Genomic DNA, 19245 nt, shown 5'->3' with positions numbered 1-19245 from the left:
GTTTTATTTTTCTACATGAGAAAAACAACAAACATAGCAGTAAACAGGTCCTCAGAAGAAAGTAGAAAATAGGGGTGGATCTCTGACATGTCTGAGAACACAAAAAGCATTTCTTGAAGTGTACACACAAAAACTGAACCCTTTACATTTTAAACAACTAGAAATTGTATTTGCAATTAATCTCAGATGAAACTATTACTAACTGGCAACAAAAGAAGGCTTGGGAGGCTGAGGTAGGAGAATCAGTAGTTCTATTACAAACCACCAAGGCTGAAAAAGTCCAAGTACAGTAACAGCTGGGACTGTAGAGCGATAGCAGGCTTGCCCAGCATGTGTGAGATCCTTGGTTTTAATGACAGAACTGCAAAACAAACAAAACAACTAATAGACATACACATGCATACATATAGTTACATATATACATATATAATAGTTCATTTCTACATTTTGTTTTCTATGGGCGATAGGATTTTATCTAAAATTATTAAATATTGTAAGAAAGAAAAATAACTTAAGGACAAGATATATATAAAAAATCTAATGTAAAAACAGCTCACAAAGAAACAACTTAAGAACTAAATAAGGCTGGATATGTTAGCATACACCTTAAAATCCCAGTACTTAGGAGGCGAGTTTGTTTTGTTTTTCTTTTTTCTTTTTTTTGGTTTGGTTTTTCGAGACAGGGCTTCTCTGTGTAGCCCTGGCTGTCCTGGAACTCACTCTGTAGACCAGGCTGGCCTCAGACTCAGAAATCCACCTGCCTCTGCCTCCCAAACTCTGGGATTAAGGTGTGTGCCACCACTGCCAATCTTGTTTTTGTTTTATTTTTTTTTAAATTTTTTTTTTTGTTTTTTTTTTGTTTTTTGTTTTTCTAGACAGGGTTTCTCTGTGTAGCCCTGGCTGTCCTGGAACTCACTCTGTAGACCAGGCTGGCCTCCAACTCAGAAATCCACCTGCCTCTGCCTCCCAAGTGCAGGGATTAAAGGCAAACACCACCAAGCCCAGCTTCTATTCAACTTTCACTTACTCAACTCAGAACCAGAAATGAAAACACCTTTAAAAAGATTAAAAGGAGTACTTAATATAAGTAACATACTTAACTTGACAGAGTAAAGGTGAAGAAGCGGAGAGCTGGCTCAGTGGTTGAGAAAGCACACTGCTCTTGCAGGAAGGAGCTTTAGTTCTTAGTTCCCAGATCTGGTGGCTCACAACCTCCTGTAACTCCAGCTCCCTGGAGCCAATGCCCTTTTCTGGCCTCCACAGGTGACTACACTTACACATGTACATATATACACAGAGTCACATAAGATTTAAAAAAAAATAATAATCCAGGGCTGGAGAGATGTCCCACTGGTTAAGAACACTGACTGTTCTTCCAGACGTCCTGAGTTCAATTCCCAGCAACCACATGGTGGCTCACAACCATCTGTAATGTGATCTGATGCCCTCTTCCGGTGTGTCTGAAGAGACCAATGGTGTACTCATATACATAAATAAATACATAAATAAATCTTTTTAAATTTTTTTTAAATTTTAAAATTTTTTGAAAATTCAAACTTGAACAAACAAACCAAAAAAACGGGTTTGCCCTTCTTAGTTTATAATTCAATGAAAACTCTTTTCCCTCTGTTGTCTTGGACAAGAAAAATAAAGTGGGTAAAAACAGATGTGTTCATACTGAATTTTATCTGAATGAGTAAATACTCAAAAAATAGCCAAAAAAAATTCCAAAGAATGATTGATGAAGGACATTTGTCTCTTTAAATACTAAAACACTGCAGAACAGAGGAAAAGAATAAATGAAACTATGTAGTACAACTATAGAATCATCACCTGAATAACAATGCTAATACTGAACTAATCACTATATAATGCAAAAACAGTGGCTAGCCATTTATCTGATCCTTATCAAAATAAAAACCTCACTGTAATCAAATATTTAGAAGCAAACACTAAAAAATAGCAGGCAGAACATAAACTTCAATGCCCCAAAGAAAAACACTGATAACTGAATCACATAAAACTGAAAATGCTTCCATATGCCAAGACACTAAATTAAAAAAAAAAAAACACTGATAAAAAAGTCTACTGTACTTATTACACATGACAATGGTCAATTACTCCATACCAAAAAATGTAAGTTCACTGATATACATGGCTATAAGCACTGTCCTATCGTAACTGCCAGACTCCCTGTACTGTACTTAACATTAAAATGTTTAAGTGTGTACATTCTGACACAGAAATACCACTCAAAGACATGCATAAGGATGTACACAGATAAGCAACATACAAAGATACTCACTACAGAAATCTAAGGACAAAAGTTCATCATTGGAGAGCTTTTTAAAATCACAAGGTATCTACATCAATAAAAATTAATGATTTGTTTTAAATAAATAAATAAAATAAAATAAAAAACAGTATAATAGGGCTAGAAACTTGTCTCGGTGGTTAAGAGCACTGACTGCTCTTCCAGAGGTCCTGAGTTCAACTCCTGAACTCAAACGAATGATTTGTTTTAAAAGAATAAATAAAATAAAATAAAATAAAATAAAATAAAATAAAATAAAATAAAAAACAGTATAATAGGGCTGGAAACTTGTCTTGGTGGTTAAGAGCACTGACTGCTCTTCCAGAGGTCCTGAGTTCAATTCCTAGCAACCACATGGTGGCTCACAACCATCTGTAATGGGATCCGATGCCCTCTTCTGGTGTGTCTGAAGAGAGTGACAGTGTACTCGTATACATAAAAAATAAATAAAAGGAGTGAGTGTGTCCAAGACTCGTTCATTAAAATAAAAAAACAGTATATTAGCAAGTACCTGTTGTCCCAACACATGGTAGGTTAATGCAGAAGGATCTTTTGACTCCTGTACTTTGAAACCAGCCTAGACAAAACAGTGAGGCCAAGTTTTAACAAACAAAAAGATGAAAATGATGACATAATAATTATATTTTTTTAGCTTTTTAATTTTTATGTATGTGTTTTGACATATCACATGCATGCCTGGTGTCCACAGAGCCTGAAGAGGGCATGAGAGCCTCTGGAACTGGAGCTACAAACCGTTGTAAGCCACCATGTGGGTACTTGGAACACAACCCAGAGCTCTACAAGTGCAGCCAGTCCGTGCTCCTAACTGCTGAGCCATCTCTCCAGCCCTGACATAGTCATCTATAAACATCCATGTACCTCATTCAGCAGTCCTGGCTGGGCTGGAACTTGCTAATTAGCCCACAATGATCTCAAATGCAGAAAAATTCTGCTTCAGCCTCCTTACTGCTGGAATTGTAAGTGTGCACCATTACGCATATGTAAAATATTGGTTTAGGTGTTAAAAAAGATTTAAAAAATTTTAAAAATATATAAAATAAAAGAATAAATAAGTACATCACTATAATAAAGCAAAAATGTACCATAAGTATGTTTACACAAACACAACCAACTGCTTATTGGCAAAAAGCCAAAGGCAACACAACTGGAGAAAAAAAACAAAACTTTTTTTTAAAAACAAACTCTAGTAGTACATCTACATGTTGATTGCAAAACAATGAACTTAGACATAAACTCTGTATTTATCACAAAAACAAACTCAAAATAAATCACAGACAAATGTAAATGTAAAAAACAAAACTATAACCCACTTAGAATAATAAATATGAAAAAAATCTACATGACCTTGATCTTGGACATTACTTTTTAGATAAAACAATAAAAGAATAAACCATGAAAAAAATTAATGGATTAGTTGGACTTCAATAAAATTTAAAATTGCTACAGCAAAGATACTGTCAAGAGAATGCAAAAATAAACCATAGATACCAAGAAAAAATATTTGCTAATAAAACATCTGATATAGGACTGGGAATGTAGCTCAGGTTGGTACAACAATATGTCTAGCACGCAAATATGCTCAGGACCTATCCCAAGCATTGTATCAAAGACAAGAAAATCTGAAGCTGAAATTCTATGTAGCAAGTTAAAATAGTCAGGCTAGGCTATATGAGACCCTGTCTCAAAATAAAATTAAAATAAAAAAAGTGGAAGATACCTGATAAAAGACGGAAAGAAAAAAACCACACAAGCAAACAAAACAAATAAACAAACAAAACACCTCTTAAAATTAGATAATAAAAGCCAGGCATAGTGGTTCAATCTTTTATTCACAGCACTCAGGAGGCTGATGGAGAAGATTCTCTTGAATTTGAAGCCAGCTTGAGTGACACAATTTGAAAGCAATCTGGGATATAAGGTTGTTTTAAATTTTAAAATAAAAACAATTTTTAAAAAATCTAGACAGTAAAAAAATGTATAACCCTACGAGAGCCTGGTAGAACTGACCTCTAATTCCTGTTACTTTGGAAGCTAATACAGGAGAATCACAACTTCAGGGCCTATGGGGCTTCGAGGGAAGTTCAAGGCTGACCTAAGTAACTCATTGATAACCTGTCTCAAAATAAAAAGAAAAATGGGAAGGGAAACAAAGCTGTACATCAATGCCAGAGCCCTTGCTTAGTATGCACGAGGCCATGAGTTTGTCTTCCACACTGCAAAAGAGTACACGTAAGGCAAGCCAGGCACAGTGGCCCAAACACAAAACTCAAGCACCTGAAGAGACAGCTGAGGAGGACTAGGTAAGCTCAAGACATCCTGGATACACAGTGAGTTCAAAGCAGTCTGGGCTACAGAGAGTGTGTCTTTAAAAACAAAAATCAAGCCAGGTGACAGTGGTGCATGCCTTTAATCCTAGCAAAGGAAGAGATAGGCAAATCTCTGTGAATTCAAGGCCAGCCAAGGATACACAGAGAAATCCTGTCTCAAAATTAAAGGAAAGAAATATAAAAACTTAATAGAATAAATGGTTAAAAGATCTGGGTGTACTTCCCAAAGATGCCCAGACAGCAAGTCAACTTATGAAAAGATGTTTAATATTACATGTCATTAAGGAACTGCTATTTTTACTATTATGAACATGATACAGGCCAGGCAGTGGTGGCCCACGTCTTTGATCCCAGCACTTTGATCACTTTCTGAGTTCAAGGCCAGCCTGGTCTACAGAGTGAGTTCCAGGACAGCAGGGCTACACAGAGAAACTCTGTCTCAAAAAACAAAAATCAAAAAACAAAAAGAACATGATACAGTAGATTAACAAAATTTTGCCTTTACTAAAAGAGTTACAAATCCTGATCAAAAAGGACATTTTGGTGTGCAATACATATCACATGTTATGTCCAGAGCATTTTATTCAATTATAGTACATCACTATATGAGCACCAGCAAACTTTCCAGTACTGAAGCATCTGCTTAGCCTGACAGAGGAAACCATGGAGAAAACAGGGAGGGTCAGTTCACCCTCACAGAAGAGCACCCCAACATAACAGAAAGCTCCTTGATATCTGAAAATGTTTTGCACAAAAGGAAAATACTCCAGTTCCAATTGGGTTTTTGTTTGTTTTTTTAAAGATTTATTTTATGTATATGAGTACACTGTCACTCTCTTCAGAAACACTAGAAAAGGACACCAGATCCCATTACAGATGGTTGCAAGCCACCATGTGGTTGCTGGGAATTGAACTCAGGACTTCTGGAAGAGCAGTCAGTGCTCTTAACCGCTGAGCCATCTCTCCAGCCCCAGTTCCAATTGTTTAAGGGAAATAATTTGGGTTCAAAATTAAGAATCCACTTAATTCTCTACCAACCTTCCAAATTTATGTCCATGGAAAACTTAAAATTCTAATGCCTGCATCAGTCTATAAATGAACTGGCTCTTCTCCTACAAATCTAAATTATCTTTAGAACAACTCTGGGGTGGGAGGGATCAAATTACTTTGTTCTTTGGTTAAGATAACCCAGGAAGAACCCAAAAAAAGAACAAACATCATAATCTACTTGACTATAACTGAGGTCTCAGAACTGGAACCTCTATGAGTAGAGGCAGCTGGTCTAGTTACTCACAGAAATCCAATCATATGTAGCTGAAAAAAAATAAATGAAAGAATGCATGCTACATATATTTAGTCAATCCCCTCTTCCACCCCAGTTGCCTGTCTTACTCACCCTTTCCTTTCCTTTCCTTTCCTTTCCTTCCCTCCCTCAACCCCACCCCACCAGAGACAGGCTTTTAGAGTTTTTCTGTATAGCCTTGGCTGTCTTGGAACTTGCTCTGTAGAGCAGCTAGCAGAGATCCACCTGCCCATCATAGTCACCACTTTTTGTGAATTGTCTTCTAACTAGAGTGATATGTTACCTCATTGTGGTTTCTTTGCATTCCTTGATGATTAGTGAGACTGAGAATTTTTCTATGTGTCTTATCAGCCATTTGTATGTGTTAAGAAAATTCTGTTGATTTCCTGGCCGTGACAGCACACACATTTAATCCCAGCACTCAGGAGGCAAAGGTAGGTGGATATCTAAATTGGAGGCTAGTCTACAGAGTGAGTCCCAGGACAGCCAAGGCTACACACAAAGAAAGCCTGTCTCGGGGAGGGGAAAAAAGGAAAAAAAAAGCTCTTCAGGTATTTTGTCCCCCTTTTAATTGGGTCATTTTCTTACTACTAAGTTCCTTGTATCTGGGGAGTTTTTTGGTTTGTTGCTTGCTACCCCACCCCCACCCAGCAGGGTTTTTCTATGTAGCCCTGGCTGACCTGGAACTCACTCTGTAGACCAGGCAGGCCTTGAACTCAGAGATCTGCCTGCCTCTACCTCCCAAGTGCTGGGATTAAAGGCACCGCCCGGCAGTGTGAACATTTTTAACAATGTTAATCCTTCTAACCCATGAACACTGGATACTTTCACTTATTTGTATCCTCTTTCAACAATGTTTCATAATTTTTAGCTTTGAGATAGGTCACCTCCTTTGCTATTATCTTCTGTAGCTATTGTAAGTGGAATTTATTTTTTTCTAAGATAGAGAGAAGTTAGTACATAAAAACACTACAGGTTTTTTTAGGGGTACAAAGTTACTTTTATTTTCTTTTCTTATTTACTGGTTTATTTTTGCAGTGCTAGAGACTGAATGCACAAAGTCCCTCAAATGCACACATTTGGTCACTGAGTCAACTCCCCACCCTCACTTCTATTTCACCGATTTTATAACCTGGACCTGAATTTGTTCTATGTGTATCTGTGTTTGGGTATGTCATCATTAGAGTTTTTTACCTTTTTAAAATCTATCTATCTATTACCTGCAGGTATGTATGTGTGTGAGGGTATCAAACCCCTGAACTGGAGTTATAGTTGTAAGCTGCCATGTGGGTGCTGGTAATCAAACCCAGGTCCTCTGAAATAGCAGTCAGTGCTCTAAACCGCTGAGCCATCTCTCCAGACACATCTTCAGAATTTTTAAAGTAGAAGCATGTTAAGTTTCTGCCAATGTAACAACCACCTGAGAGGAACAATGTATAGACTAATTTGGACTCAGTTTCAGGTTTCAGGCCATGTTGCTATGGCAGAATCATGGCACAAGGCATGAAAGCAGAATGCTTCATTGAAACAAGGAAAAAAGATAACAAATGGAACAATCTTGAGACATAACCTCCAAAGGTCTGTTCCCAGTAACCTACTTCCTCTAAATAGGCTTCATTTCCTAGCTCTTCCACCTCTCAATATCATAAATTATGAACATATCAGTGGAGTAACTGACAAAAGCAAAGCCCCATGATCCAATCACTTAATCCAAAACTCCACCTCTGAATATTGCTATTTTGGAAACCAAATACTCTGGGGGCATTCTATATTTGAGTCTGATAGTTTAACCTCCTCCTTTCAATTCGGATGCCTTTTACTGCTTTCTCATACCTCTGAATAGGACTTGTCATTTTATGTCAAATATAAGTGATAAAATGGTCATCTGTGTCTTTTTCCAGTGTCAACATTTTCCCATTCAGGATGTTAGCTATGAGTTTTATTAAAATTGGTGGTTCTTATGATTTCTACACCTAATTTGTTGACTTTTTGCCAAGGGATATTGACTTCTGTCAAATGCTTTTCCTATATCTATTAAAATAATCACGCTATTGTTTTTGTCCTTTATTTCTCTTCATGTGGTCACCTATATTTGTGTGAACCATCCTTGCACCTCTGAATGAATCCCACTTATCAGGTGAATAATCTTTTTTAATATGCCACTGAATTTTGCTCTGTATTAGCTTCCTGACGATTTCTGCATCTGTGTTCAAGAGTAATAATTTGGCTTTTTGTCTTTTTTTGAGACAGGGTCTCACTATATTGCCCTTTCACTCCCAGAGCACCACCTACTTCATGTTGAGATTACACTTGCTCTTGCACTCCCAGGGCACCACCTACTAAATGCTGAGATTACAGGCATTTAGCACCATGCTAGGCTTTTTTCTTGTGTCCATGTCTGGTTTAGACAATAGAGTAATGCAGGCATTATAGAGTAAACTTAAAGAAGTCCTTTCCAAATTTTTAAGGAGTTTTAGCAAAACTGAATTAGACCTTTTGATACTTGGTGGAAGTCATCAGTGGAGTTGTCAGACCCTGGGTCAGACCCTGGGCTTTTGTACTATGATAGACTGATTCAATCTTCTTACTGGACCATTCACATTTTCTTTCTCTTTCCTTTTTTTTTTTTTTTTTTTTTTTTTTTGGTTTTTCGAGACAGGGTTTCTCTGTGTAGCCCTGGCTGTCCTGGAACTCACTCTGTAGACCAGGCTGGCCTCGAACTCAGAAATTCACCTGCCTCTGCCTCCCAAGTGCTGGGATTAAAGGCATGCACCACCACTGCCCGGCCCATTCACATTTTCTATTTCTCCTTAATTCAATCTTGGTAAATTGCATTTATCCATGAACTAACTTACTTCCTCATTTGTCAAAAATTCTTCCTAACCCTCAAGATTCTTTTCAAATACCACTCTCTCCAATATAAAATAGAATATAGTGTGAGTGGAAGGTCTGTGTTATATAACTTTCTGAATGGTGCAAGATGTCTCTATGTATATTCAAAATATTTGTGAATGGGAAAGTGTGACCATATTATCACAATCACCTGTTTTCATGTCAGTTTCTTCCAATAAATATCTATTTTTTATACACTTAGTCTATGCCATGTATTATGGTGAAGATACCATTTATCACTCAGAGAAGTTGCCTTTTCCTCATGGTGGGTGTATTCATCGACTTTTTATGTTCCATAAGAAGCATTCTGTAACATCCTAAACACCCATTATCTATAAAATCTAAATGAAAGCACTGGGTTGGGCTAAGTGGTGCATGCCTTTAATCACAACACTGGTGAGGCAGGAAAAAGTCAATCTCTTGAGTTCCAGGCTAGCCTGATCTACAGAGTGAGATCCAGGACAACCAGAATTAGAGAGAGAGAAATTCTCTCTCTAATTGTGTGGGGGCTAATTATCAAAACATTTTAGTGTGTTCTGACTGTAATCAGCCTCTATCAATTTAATGATTCATTTCAGGAAAAATCAGAATGAGGCTTCTGAAGAAAGTTCATTCTATATCAAAGAAGCAATACTTTGAAAAAAAAAGTGATAGCTCAACTTAAGTTCTAACACTGTCAGAATACAAGTGACTTCACCTCTCTTTTTTTCAATTTACTTATTTTTATTTTATGTACATTGGTGTTTTTAACTGTATGTATGTCTGTGAGAGTGTCAGATCCCCTGGAAGAGGAGTTACAGACAGTTGTGAGCTGCCATGTGGGTGCTGGGATTGAACCTGTGTCCTCTAGAAGAGCAACTGCTGAGCCATCTCTCCAGGCCATGACTTCATCTATAGTCCTTAGACTCATTTATAAAATGAGAAAGTTAACTACTCTCTAGGGGGTTTTTTGTATATAGTTATATGATTTTTCTACTACTTTCCGTAGGTTAAGTTTATCTAAAGAACACCATATTTCAAATTCCACTAAAAGTCACTAACAACTGGAATCTGCCTGAAAAAGAATCTAAAGAATGGCAAGTAAATTGTAGTCATGTAATGGAAGCAATAACCAAATATTTAGAAGGAACACAATATTACCATCAAACTGCCTCAGAATGACATGCAAAAGAATGCTTGGGATTTCTTCTGGGTGGTCCTAACAAACAAAACTAAAGCCAGTTATATTAGAGCAAACCTCACTTAAATTAAAAGAAAAATAAAACACAAAACCAGCTAAAATAAGAAGGCAGCAAGCTTTCCTCTCCAGGAGGAACAAAATTTATACTACCAATTAGAACTACCACTAACTATCTCATTAAGCATTTTCTCAGTCTAAGAGTATTGCTTAATTAAATTAAAATGTCTAGGAAGGCAGTCTGTGTAGCACTCATTTTTATATTCTCCAAACATACCATTACCTAGCACAATTGTACTATACAAAAATAAACAATAAAAGTTTACAGATACTTTTATAAAGATTAAACTCAATGTAACGACTACACATGAAGAGTCAGTCTATCCGGCTGGAGAAATGGCTCTGGAGCTCTAAGGGCACACTGCTCTGACATAGGAACTGAACTGGATTCCTTTCCTACAGGTTTGACCTCAGCCCTAGAAGCAGAAACTGTTCATGTCTAGTATTGCTCTAGTATTATATTCTTTAAGGTTTTCTTTTCTACTAGTAGGTGACCTAGTAACTCTTTATATTAAACTTTCCCTTTTAAATTTTAAAATAAAGCTGGACAGGGTTGACACACCTTTAATCTCAACACTCAGAAGGCAGAAGCAGGTCAAGCAGGTGGATCTCTATGAGTTCAAAGCCAGCCTAGTCTACAGAGTGAGTTCCAGGACAGCCGGGGCTACACAGGAAACCCTGAGGGGAGTGTGAGTGGAAGTAGATCCAGGTGGATTAAAATACTAAACAAAACTATATAAGCATTGGGAATGCCGGGAGGTGGTGGCGCGAGCCTTTAATCCCAGCACTTGGGAGGCAGAGCCAGGTGGATTTCTGAGTTTGAGGCCAGCCTGATCTACAGAGTGAGTTCCAGGACAGCCAGGGATACACAGAGAAACCCTGTCTCCGAAAAACAAAAAGAGCATTGGGAATAGGATATTTTTTTAGCATGGTAGGTAGGGGGGTCCTTCTAAGCCAGAAACCTTGAGACAATAAACTTAAATAGGTCAGACCGTAAAAGTGCTTTCTGTACAATAAACAAAAAAAGTAAGTACCAAACTAGGAGAACAAAATATCGAATACATAGCAAAAAGCTACTACAATTTTCTGAGAGCTCACCTAAATTAACAAGAAAAGAAAGCTGAGGAGATGGCTCAAAAATATTTACCATACAAGCAGAAGGACCTGAGTTCAGTTCCTTGTCATCCCCACAAAAAGCAAGTCAAAGACATCCATCTATAACCCCAACTCTTGGGGGGACAAGGCAGGAAGATGTCTGGGGCTTGCTGATCCCAGCAAGTTAAGCTACTCAGCAAGTGCCAAGTTTAGTGAGAGACTCTAGCTCATAAAAAAAAAGTGGAAAAAGTTATAACAGTCAATCCACAAAAGGAACTTAACCAATTAGGTCCAGCAAGATAGTTCAATAAATGAAGTAGCTAGCCACATGAGCCTAGCTGAGTTTGATCCCTGATACCTATGCAGAGGTAGAAAGAGAAACCCACCTCTCACAAATTACCTTTGACCTCCATAGAAGTCCTATGGTATATACATAATACACATCCCCAAACCACTAAATAATTTTTAAACATAAGTAAAGTAATAAAGCATGCCAAATCTGAAACTATATAATCAGCTAGGGCTCAGCAATGGAACACTTGCCTGGCATACAGAAAGAGCTGGCTTCACTCCACACCTCTGTGAAAATTAACAAGTGAATCAATACACTTTTTAAAGCTACAAGGTCACCTACCTGCTTCGAACCCTTCAACAGTATCTCTTTCATCTCTAAGGATAAAAACTACCCAGGTCAGCCCACTAACACCCCATACCTTTTCACCCGCCCTGCTTGCCCCCAAGAAAGGGACTCCTGATCATCAGCAGACAGCAACACCAGGACTATCTCCTCTAAATGGCCCAACACCTCAGAAGCACTGTGTGTCTCTCACAGGTCCTCAGGCAGAACTTTGGGATTCCTTGACTCCTCTATCAGCTTCCAAACATCCAATGCATCTGCAAACGCCACAGGCTATCATCTTAGTCCAGACTCCAGCACCTTTCCTAGATTCAGACCTTCCTTGACTCCCTAAAACCTTACTGCCAATCCAGCAATCCCAGGACTTGGGTTTTTGTTGTTACTTTTTAGAGTCAGTTTCTCACTCTGCAGCCCAGGCTGGCCTCAAACTTTTTTTTTTAGTAGTAATCCTTCTACTTTACCCTCCTAGTGCTGGGATTAGAAGCTTGAGCCATCATGCCCAGCACCTCTTTTTTTGCTTTGTATCACCATATCACTCTTTGGCTTAAAACCTTTTTAAGGTTTCCCATAGTGAAATGGATTGACTCACTTTTTACACTTTTTGACTCACTTTTTACAGAGTTGGACCCACAGAGAAAGCCAATCTTTAAAATATGTCTAGGGCCCTACAAAATCTGTCCTCGCCCCATTGTCTCTGTGATCTCACTACTACTCTCATCCCACAGGCTAGCATTCCAATCACAACGGCCTCCTCAAATATGTCAGACACACTCCCTCAAAGCTCTTGCAAAAAATGGATCCCCTTATAACACTCCTCTTCCTCTAGATACCTTCCTGGCTAATTTTACTGTGTCCTTCAAGTCGCACAGATTTCATCTGTATCAGAGCATCACTACTCCAATCATTTCATTTAAAACCAACCCCAGGGCAAGAGACAAGAAGGTTTAGCAGATCATCTGTTACTCTTTTTTTTTTTTTTTTTTTTTTGGTTTTTCAAGATAGGGTTTCTCTGTGAAGCCCTGGCTGTCCTGGAACTCATTCGGTAGACCAGGCTGGCCTTGAACTCAGAAATCTGCCTGCCTCTGCCGCCCAAGTGCTGGGACTAAAGGCGTGCGCCACCACCGCCCGGCTCATCTGTTACTCTTGCAGAGGACCCAGGATCAGTTACTAGCATCCACATCAGGTAGTTCAAATTGTCTGTAACTCCAGCTCTTGGGAATCTAACACCCTCTCTCTGGCTTCTGTGAGCACCTACATACATATGAATCTATTCCACCCCATAAACACATATACACATAAATAATAAAAATAAATAAAACTAGCCCATTGCTTCCTTGAACTATGTTCTGCTACTGTTTTGCAGAACACTTATTAATGTAATTTGTATACATCTAGTATGTTTTCCCTTCATGAGGCAGGACTATTTATTACCTCTCATGTCCACTGATGGATTACAATGGATTATAATTATAGAGACTTGTGCCTGGCAAGTAATACACATTTGTAATAGTTGAATAAATGGTTTTACACCCGGCTATGGAATAATCTAATTAATGACTAAATGACTGCCTAGGAACAGAGACTAGGCCTGGGGTTTGTCTTATCTCTGTATTTCTTAGTGACTAAAAGAGGGGTTGGCATACTCTAGGCACCAAAGTGTTAATTAAAGAATACTTCAAGCATAGTGGGCATGCCTGTAATAACTGCATTTAGGAGATGAAGCAGGACTAGTGGCAATTTGAGGTGAACAAGAGCTACATAGTGAATTCAAGACTAACTTAAGCTACCTAGCAAAAGAGTGTCAGAGTCAGACAGGGGTCTGGTAGGGGGCATATAGACAAGAGATAGACAATCAGACCAATAGACAGAAACAAAATAGTCTTTTTTTAAAACAGTAGCCGTCCAGAACTTTTAAGGGAGAACTCTACCTTCTCATATACCCTGGCAGGTATGTAAACTGTAAACTAGATCTTTTTTTTTTAATCTTATCTTAGCCTAGCAGCAGCTTTAACATTTAAATCACTCAGAATGTGTCCTTTAACTCTGCTGAGGAAGCTGGGCGGTGGTGGCGCACGCCTTTAATCTCAGCACTTGGGAGGCAGAGGCAGGCAGATTTCTGAGTTCGAGGCTAGCCTGGTCTACAGAGTGAGTTCCAGGGCAGCCAGGGCTACACAGAGAAACCCTGTCTTGAAAAAACAAACCAAAAAAAAAAAAAATTAAAAAAAAAAAAAAAACCTCTGCTGAGGGATGGAGAGCTTTTGCAGAACTAACAGAAGAGGGGCAGGAGTCTAAATGAAAATGTTGTTTGTATACACCTATGTAATTTCACAAATATAAAAGCAAGAATACTGGCATAAAGACCTGCAACTCCAACTGGGCTGAGGCCAACAGGCTGAGGCAGGAGGATCTTAAATTCAAAGCCTACCTGTGCTAACATCATGCCTTGTCTCAAAACTAGACATACAGCTGAGTAGTAGTATAGTGCTTGCCTAGCATGCTTGAGGTCCTGGGTTCAAATCCCAGTAGAATAAGAGTACATTACTTGTAAAATGAAGAGATAAGCAACCTGCCAGCCCATCAATGGAAACACAGCCAGGCAGGGTGTCTAATGCCTGTAACCCAATATTCCAGAGGTTAAAACAGGAGATCATCATAAATTGGGGGCCAGCTGGACTAAGGTGGGACCCTGCCTCAATCATAAAATACAAATAGGAGCTGGAGTGATGGCTTAGCAGTTAAAAGCACTGATTGCTCTTCCAAAGGAACAGAGCTCAATCCCTAGTACTCACAAGGTAACTCATACCATCTGTAATTCCAATCCCAGGGATTCAATCCCTTCTTCTGGTCTCTGTGGGTACAAGGGACTGATATGTAGGCAAAAAATGCATACACATAAATAGTTACAAAAAATCATTAAAATAACAAAAAAACAAGCAAATACCCCAAGCAAGCCACACACCTGATGGACTAGTAAGAATGAAGCAGAGCTATAATACGAAAACAGTGATCTGTCTGACCTGGTAAACAAACCTGAGGGCCCTGGCATCAGAAGTTCTGTATTTGATTCCTGACTCTCTAACTTACATCTCCAGACATGTTTAATTTCTCTGTGCTTCAGTTTCTTCATCTAAGAGCATTGATACTATTACAATAGCACCCCCCTCACTAATGTGAAGATTTCTTGAGACAGTACCTGCAATGGTTATGGCATACCACACAGCCATATGACCATTTACACACACACACACACACACACACACACACAAAGTAATGATTAATAACATTTAAGTGAGATAAGAAAATTGTAGGGCTGGGCAGTGGTGGCGCATGCCTTTAATCCCAGCACATGGGAGGCAGAGGCAGGAGGATTTCTGAGTTCAAGGCCAGCCTGGTCTACAGAGTGAGTTCTAGGACAGCCAGGGCTATACAGAGAAACCCTGTCTCCAAAAAACAAAAAAACAAAAAAACAAAAAAAAAAAAGAAGAAAGAAAGAAAAAGAAAAAAAAGAAAAGAAAAAGAAAATTGTAGTTCTATGTATGTAATACCTATCCATTTCAGGGATTAAAAGTAACACATCTGTGTAACTATGAATAAAAAGCAGAACAGAAGTCTCAACTCTGAGAAATGGGGAGAATACACTTCTACTTATTAAAATACTTCCTTTTTCTAATATATTAATGCATCAATGAAGTGCTGGAGAGATGGCTCAGCTGATAAAAGCACTGGCTACTCTTCCAGAGGACCCTCCTGGGTTCAATTCCCAGCCACAACCAACTGTAACTCTAGTCCCAGGGGAAGCAGATGCCCTCTTCTGGCTTCCCAGACATGCACATGCTACACACACATACAGGTAAAACATTCATATACATAAAAATAAAGTAAAAGCATCAATGGGATGCTTTCCAATGTTTTGAAACTAGCATATATGATGAAATGTATAAAGTTAAATATATCTATACCATTAAATATTTATCATTTCTTTATGGGAAAACACTCAAAATCCTTTTTTCCTAACATACAATTCTTTAATTATTTATGTATATTGTGTGTTCTGTCTTCCTGTATATCTGCATGACAGAAGAAGGCATCAGACCCAATTAAAGAAGATTGTAGCTGGGCGGTGGTGGCGCACACCTTTAATCCCAGCACTTGGGAGGCAGAGGCAGGCGGATTTCTGAGTTCAAGGCCAGCCTAGTCTACAGAGTGAGTTCCAGGACAGCCAGGGCTACAAGAGAAACCCTGTCTCAAAAAAAACAAAAAAAACAAAAAACAAAAAACAAAAAAACAAAAAAAAGAAGAAGATTGTAAGCCACCACACTGTTGCTGGGAATTGAACTAATGTCCTCTGGAAGAAGAGGCATTGCTCTTAATCACTAAGCCATCTCTCTAGCCCTACATACAATTTATTAATAGTGGGATTATACAAAAACTAAGTAAAAGGCCAGTGACATCACTCAGTAGGTAAACATGACTGCTGTCAAGCCTGATGATCTGAGTTCAATTCCCAGCACCCACACGGCGAAGCAAGAAAACCAACTCCCTCACGATGTCCTCTGACAGCCATACACATGCTAGTGACATGTATACAAACACACACAAATAAATGTCATTTTTAAAAATTTAATTTTAACGAAGTAAAATCAGGACAAACGCTTCTAAAATATAGTTTAGCTTAAGCTGAAATCTGATAATTTTTATACTTGTCTTTGAATTCTCAATGGAAAATAACTTAATCAACTGGCATCTATCAAAGTGCACCATTAAAACCAAAACCTTCAAAAAATATAAACTAAGAAAAAAATTAAACAGCTACATCTTGTCTTGCCCATAACACACAAATCTATTCTTAATATACCTTAATATCCTCTTAATATATTCTTAATATCTTCGTGGAAAAAAACTTAAGTATGTCAAAAAGAAAACGAATCAACAACTGCTTCCGAAATGATGGGAAAGTAGACTAAGTAGTTATGTTTTACTGTTGGTCTGATGCAAAGGAATTTTCCAATAATTTTGTTTTTTTTAACTCAGCAGGTCTAAGAAATTCAAATGTGCTTTAATTAAAGTTATCAATATAAACTCGACTAAAAAGAAAAATTAATTCTGCAAGATGAACTTGTAAGCACTGACACAAAGAACTGAAACATATCAAATTTTCTCTTTCCTTCTGTGAACTGATAGATACCTTTGCCCATTTACATTAACTCATACTAGTAAAAATTACAACGTATGTAAACTTAATCTCATCCCATAGTCTTTAATTTTGAAAAACAGGAAGTAAACCTGCACTGAGAAAAGCAAGAATTTGAGATTCCTCAAAGCTAATGTTTTCCTTGCTTCTGTGAAGTGCTTAGTCACTTCTGCCTATTTGCAGGGAAGGCCATTTCATATCTTGAAAGAGGTAGGAAATTAAGAGTCCAGACTCATGTCACCTGAGTTGTCCATGGAAGACAAAAGAAGATAGCAGCCAGTTAAGCATACCTACCAAAAGCCAGAGCTTTCTCTGTATTCTGCCTCTGTCTGAAGTAACAAGGAGAGTTTGTAAAGTTTTCCTCCCAGACACCAAATACAAAAGGTGAGAGTTAAAAGAAGGTCCAAAAAAATCCCTGTTTCCTGACAGCCCACCAGAAACACCTCCCTTCTCTTTATTGGAATAGAAACAGCAAGCAAGTTAAAGTCTAAGCTGGACATTACCCCTTAGGCAACTACAAAGCCCAAAACTAGAGGCTAACAGTCTTTACAGAACACTTCCCAGTGAGCAGCAAGAGTCTCAAAATCTGATAACATTGTTTCCAGTTCCCCTACCGCAAGAACAAACAGAGGTTTTCACAAAAGGTTATTTCAAGAGACTACTCTTGGAAAAGGACAAGTACCTTGTGCCAACCACCATATCCCAACATTCTACTTACAGGTAAAGATGCTAAGCACAAAAGCCAACTATAGAAATACAGCTGAAAGAACTTTCTCAACTAGATACAGTAAAATCTTGCCAAGGACCGAGAGCACATTCTTTCCAAACCTAACTCCACGACGACGCCAACGACCACAACAAGACTTGAAACAATGTGGTCAAAACTCTTGAGGCAGCGCTCAGTCGGTTGAAAGGTCATGAAGGGCTCTAATAACCATCATGTCTTATTTAAAACGAGGCCTTTTTTCTCCTTCCAATGTGAGTACTATTGAGACAAGCTGTCCTGCACCTGTAAGTGTTGGCTACTCAGGAAGCTGAGGCAGGAGGATAGCTCAGGAGTTTCAGGTCAACATGGTCCACAAAGTGAGACCCCATCGCTTGAAAGGAAGAGACGAAACGGAGAAGATTGATTCCTCGATTTCGGCCCTCTCGAGTACCTTTTCATTCGTAACACTCCCAAAATAATACTAAACTATCCTTTTACATATGAACGTTGCCATCTTTATCGCATGGCCCAAGACTTGTCCATCTTTCTCGATAAAGAGACATGAATCAAGCGCTCTTCGTGTGTCAGAAACTGAGGCCCTAAGAGACTAAGAAATAAGCTCGGACTCACCATGAAGCAACACTACCACTCAAAGAATGCTACCAAACCCTTAGGATCCCAGTTACTTTTACAAGTCCAGTGCAAAGAGCGCTGGACCGTGGCCTGAGGAGGCGGGGGCGGAGGTGGGGCGAGAGGGCACACCGCCACTACCGAGGCGAGGGCTCGCGTTTTCTTTAAAGAATATAGCACATGCTCTCGATTTCCATCCTCCCCACCCGAGGAACCCACGTGCTAATCCACCGCACCTTGCTCTCCGCGCTCCGCCGCCGGCTTCCCGCAGCCTCCCCACGCCCTTCCCCGCGGCCGCCCGCGCGCGCCTCCCGCCCCCTCCCCAGCCCGGCTGCCCCAGCAAGCGACGCTCTCGCGCTCCCGCCTCCAGTCCGTGGGTCACCCCCGGGCCCGCGCGCGTGCCCTTCCTGCCCCAAGGGCCCCCACGACGCCGCGCCGGGCAGGCCGCGCCCGCCATGGTGGGCGCCTCACCGTCAGGCTGGGGAGCCGGGCCCGGCTGCGCCATGGCCAGTGGGCGGCCTCGGAGAACGGGGATGGGCGGGGAAGCAGCGTCCCGAGATGCCGCGGGCTCAGCTGGCGGAGGAGGCGTCGACCGAGCCGCGGCCACCGCCGCCCAGGGAGGAACCGCTAAGGCTGGAGCCGCCGGCACCGCCACAGCCTCGGGCAGAGACGGACCGGAGCGCCGACCTCCGCCTCCTCATCCTGACAGCGGGAAATAAGCAGTGCGCAGGCGCGGGGGGATGGGACAGCACGTGACGTTGGCCTAAGGGGAGGGGCGGGGCCTCGGGGGGGAGGGAGATCGGGGAGGAGGGGTCCGGGGCCTGGGAGTCAGAGGGAGGCTGATGAGAGCTAAGGGTGTTGGAGGCTGCTGGTGGCTGCAAAGGCAAAGACT

At 39.9% G+C, this 19245-nt stretch overlaps 1 protein-coding gene across 2 annotated transcripts in view; it reads right to left on the bottom strand.

Annotated features, from left to right (window-relative positions):
- Positions 1–18933, bottom strand: part of Rabep1 (rabaptin, RAB GTPase binding effector protein 1) — a 91695-nt gene extending 72762 nt beyond the window's left edge. The window contains exon 1 of one of the 2 annotated variants that reach the window (XM_028785960.1): positions 18825–18933. Coding sequence is in view for 1 of the 2 variants with exons in the window: in XM_028785958.1 (XP_028641791.1) it covers positions 18825–18858 (34 nt within the window). In the remaining variant the exon portion in view is untranslated. The remainder of the gene's footprint in view (positions 1–18824) is intronic. The other variant, XM_028785958.1, reaches the window with a different exon arrangement.
- Positions 18934–19245: the final 312 nt, after the last annotated feature.

This window comes from Grammomys surdaster, unplaced genomic scaffold (assembly GCF_004785775.1).
Source record: "Grammomys surdaster isolate TR1022 unplaced genomic scaffold, NIH_TR_1.0 125368, whole genome shotgun sequence".
NCBI classification, from domain to species: domain Eukaryota; kingdom Metazoa; phylum Chordata; class Mammalia; order Rodentia; family Muridae; genus Grammomys; species Grammomys surdaster.
The sequence above is the reverse complement of the archived record's forward strand: the minus strand, read 5'-3'. Positions and strand labels throughout refer to the sequence as shown.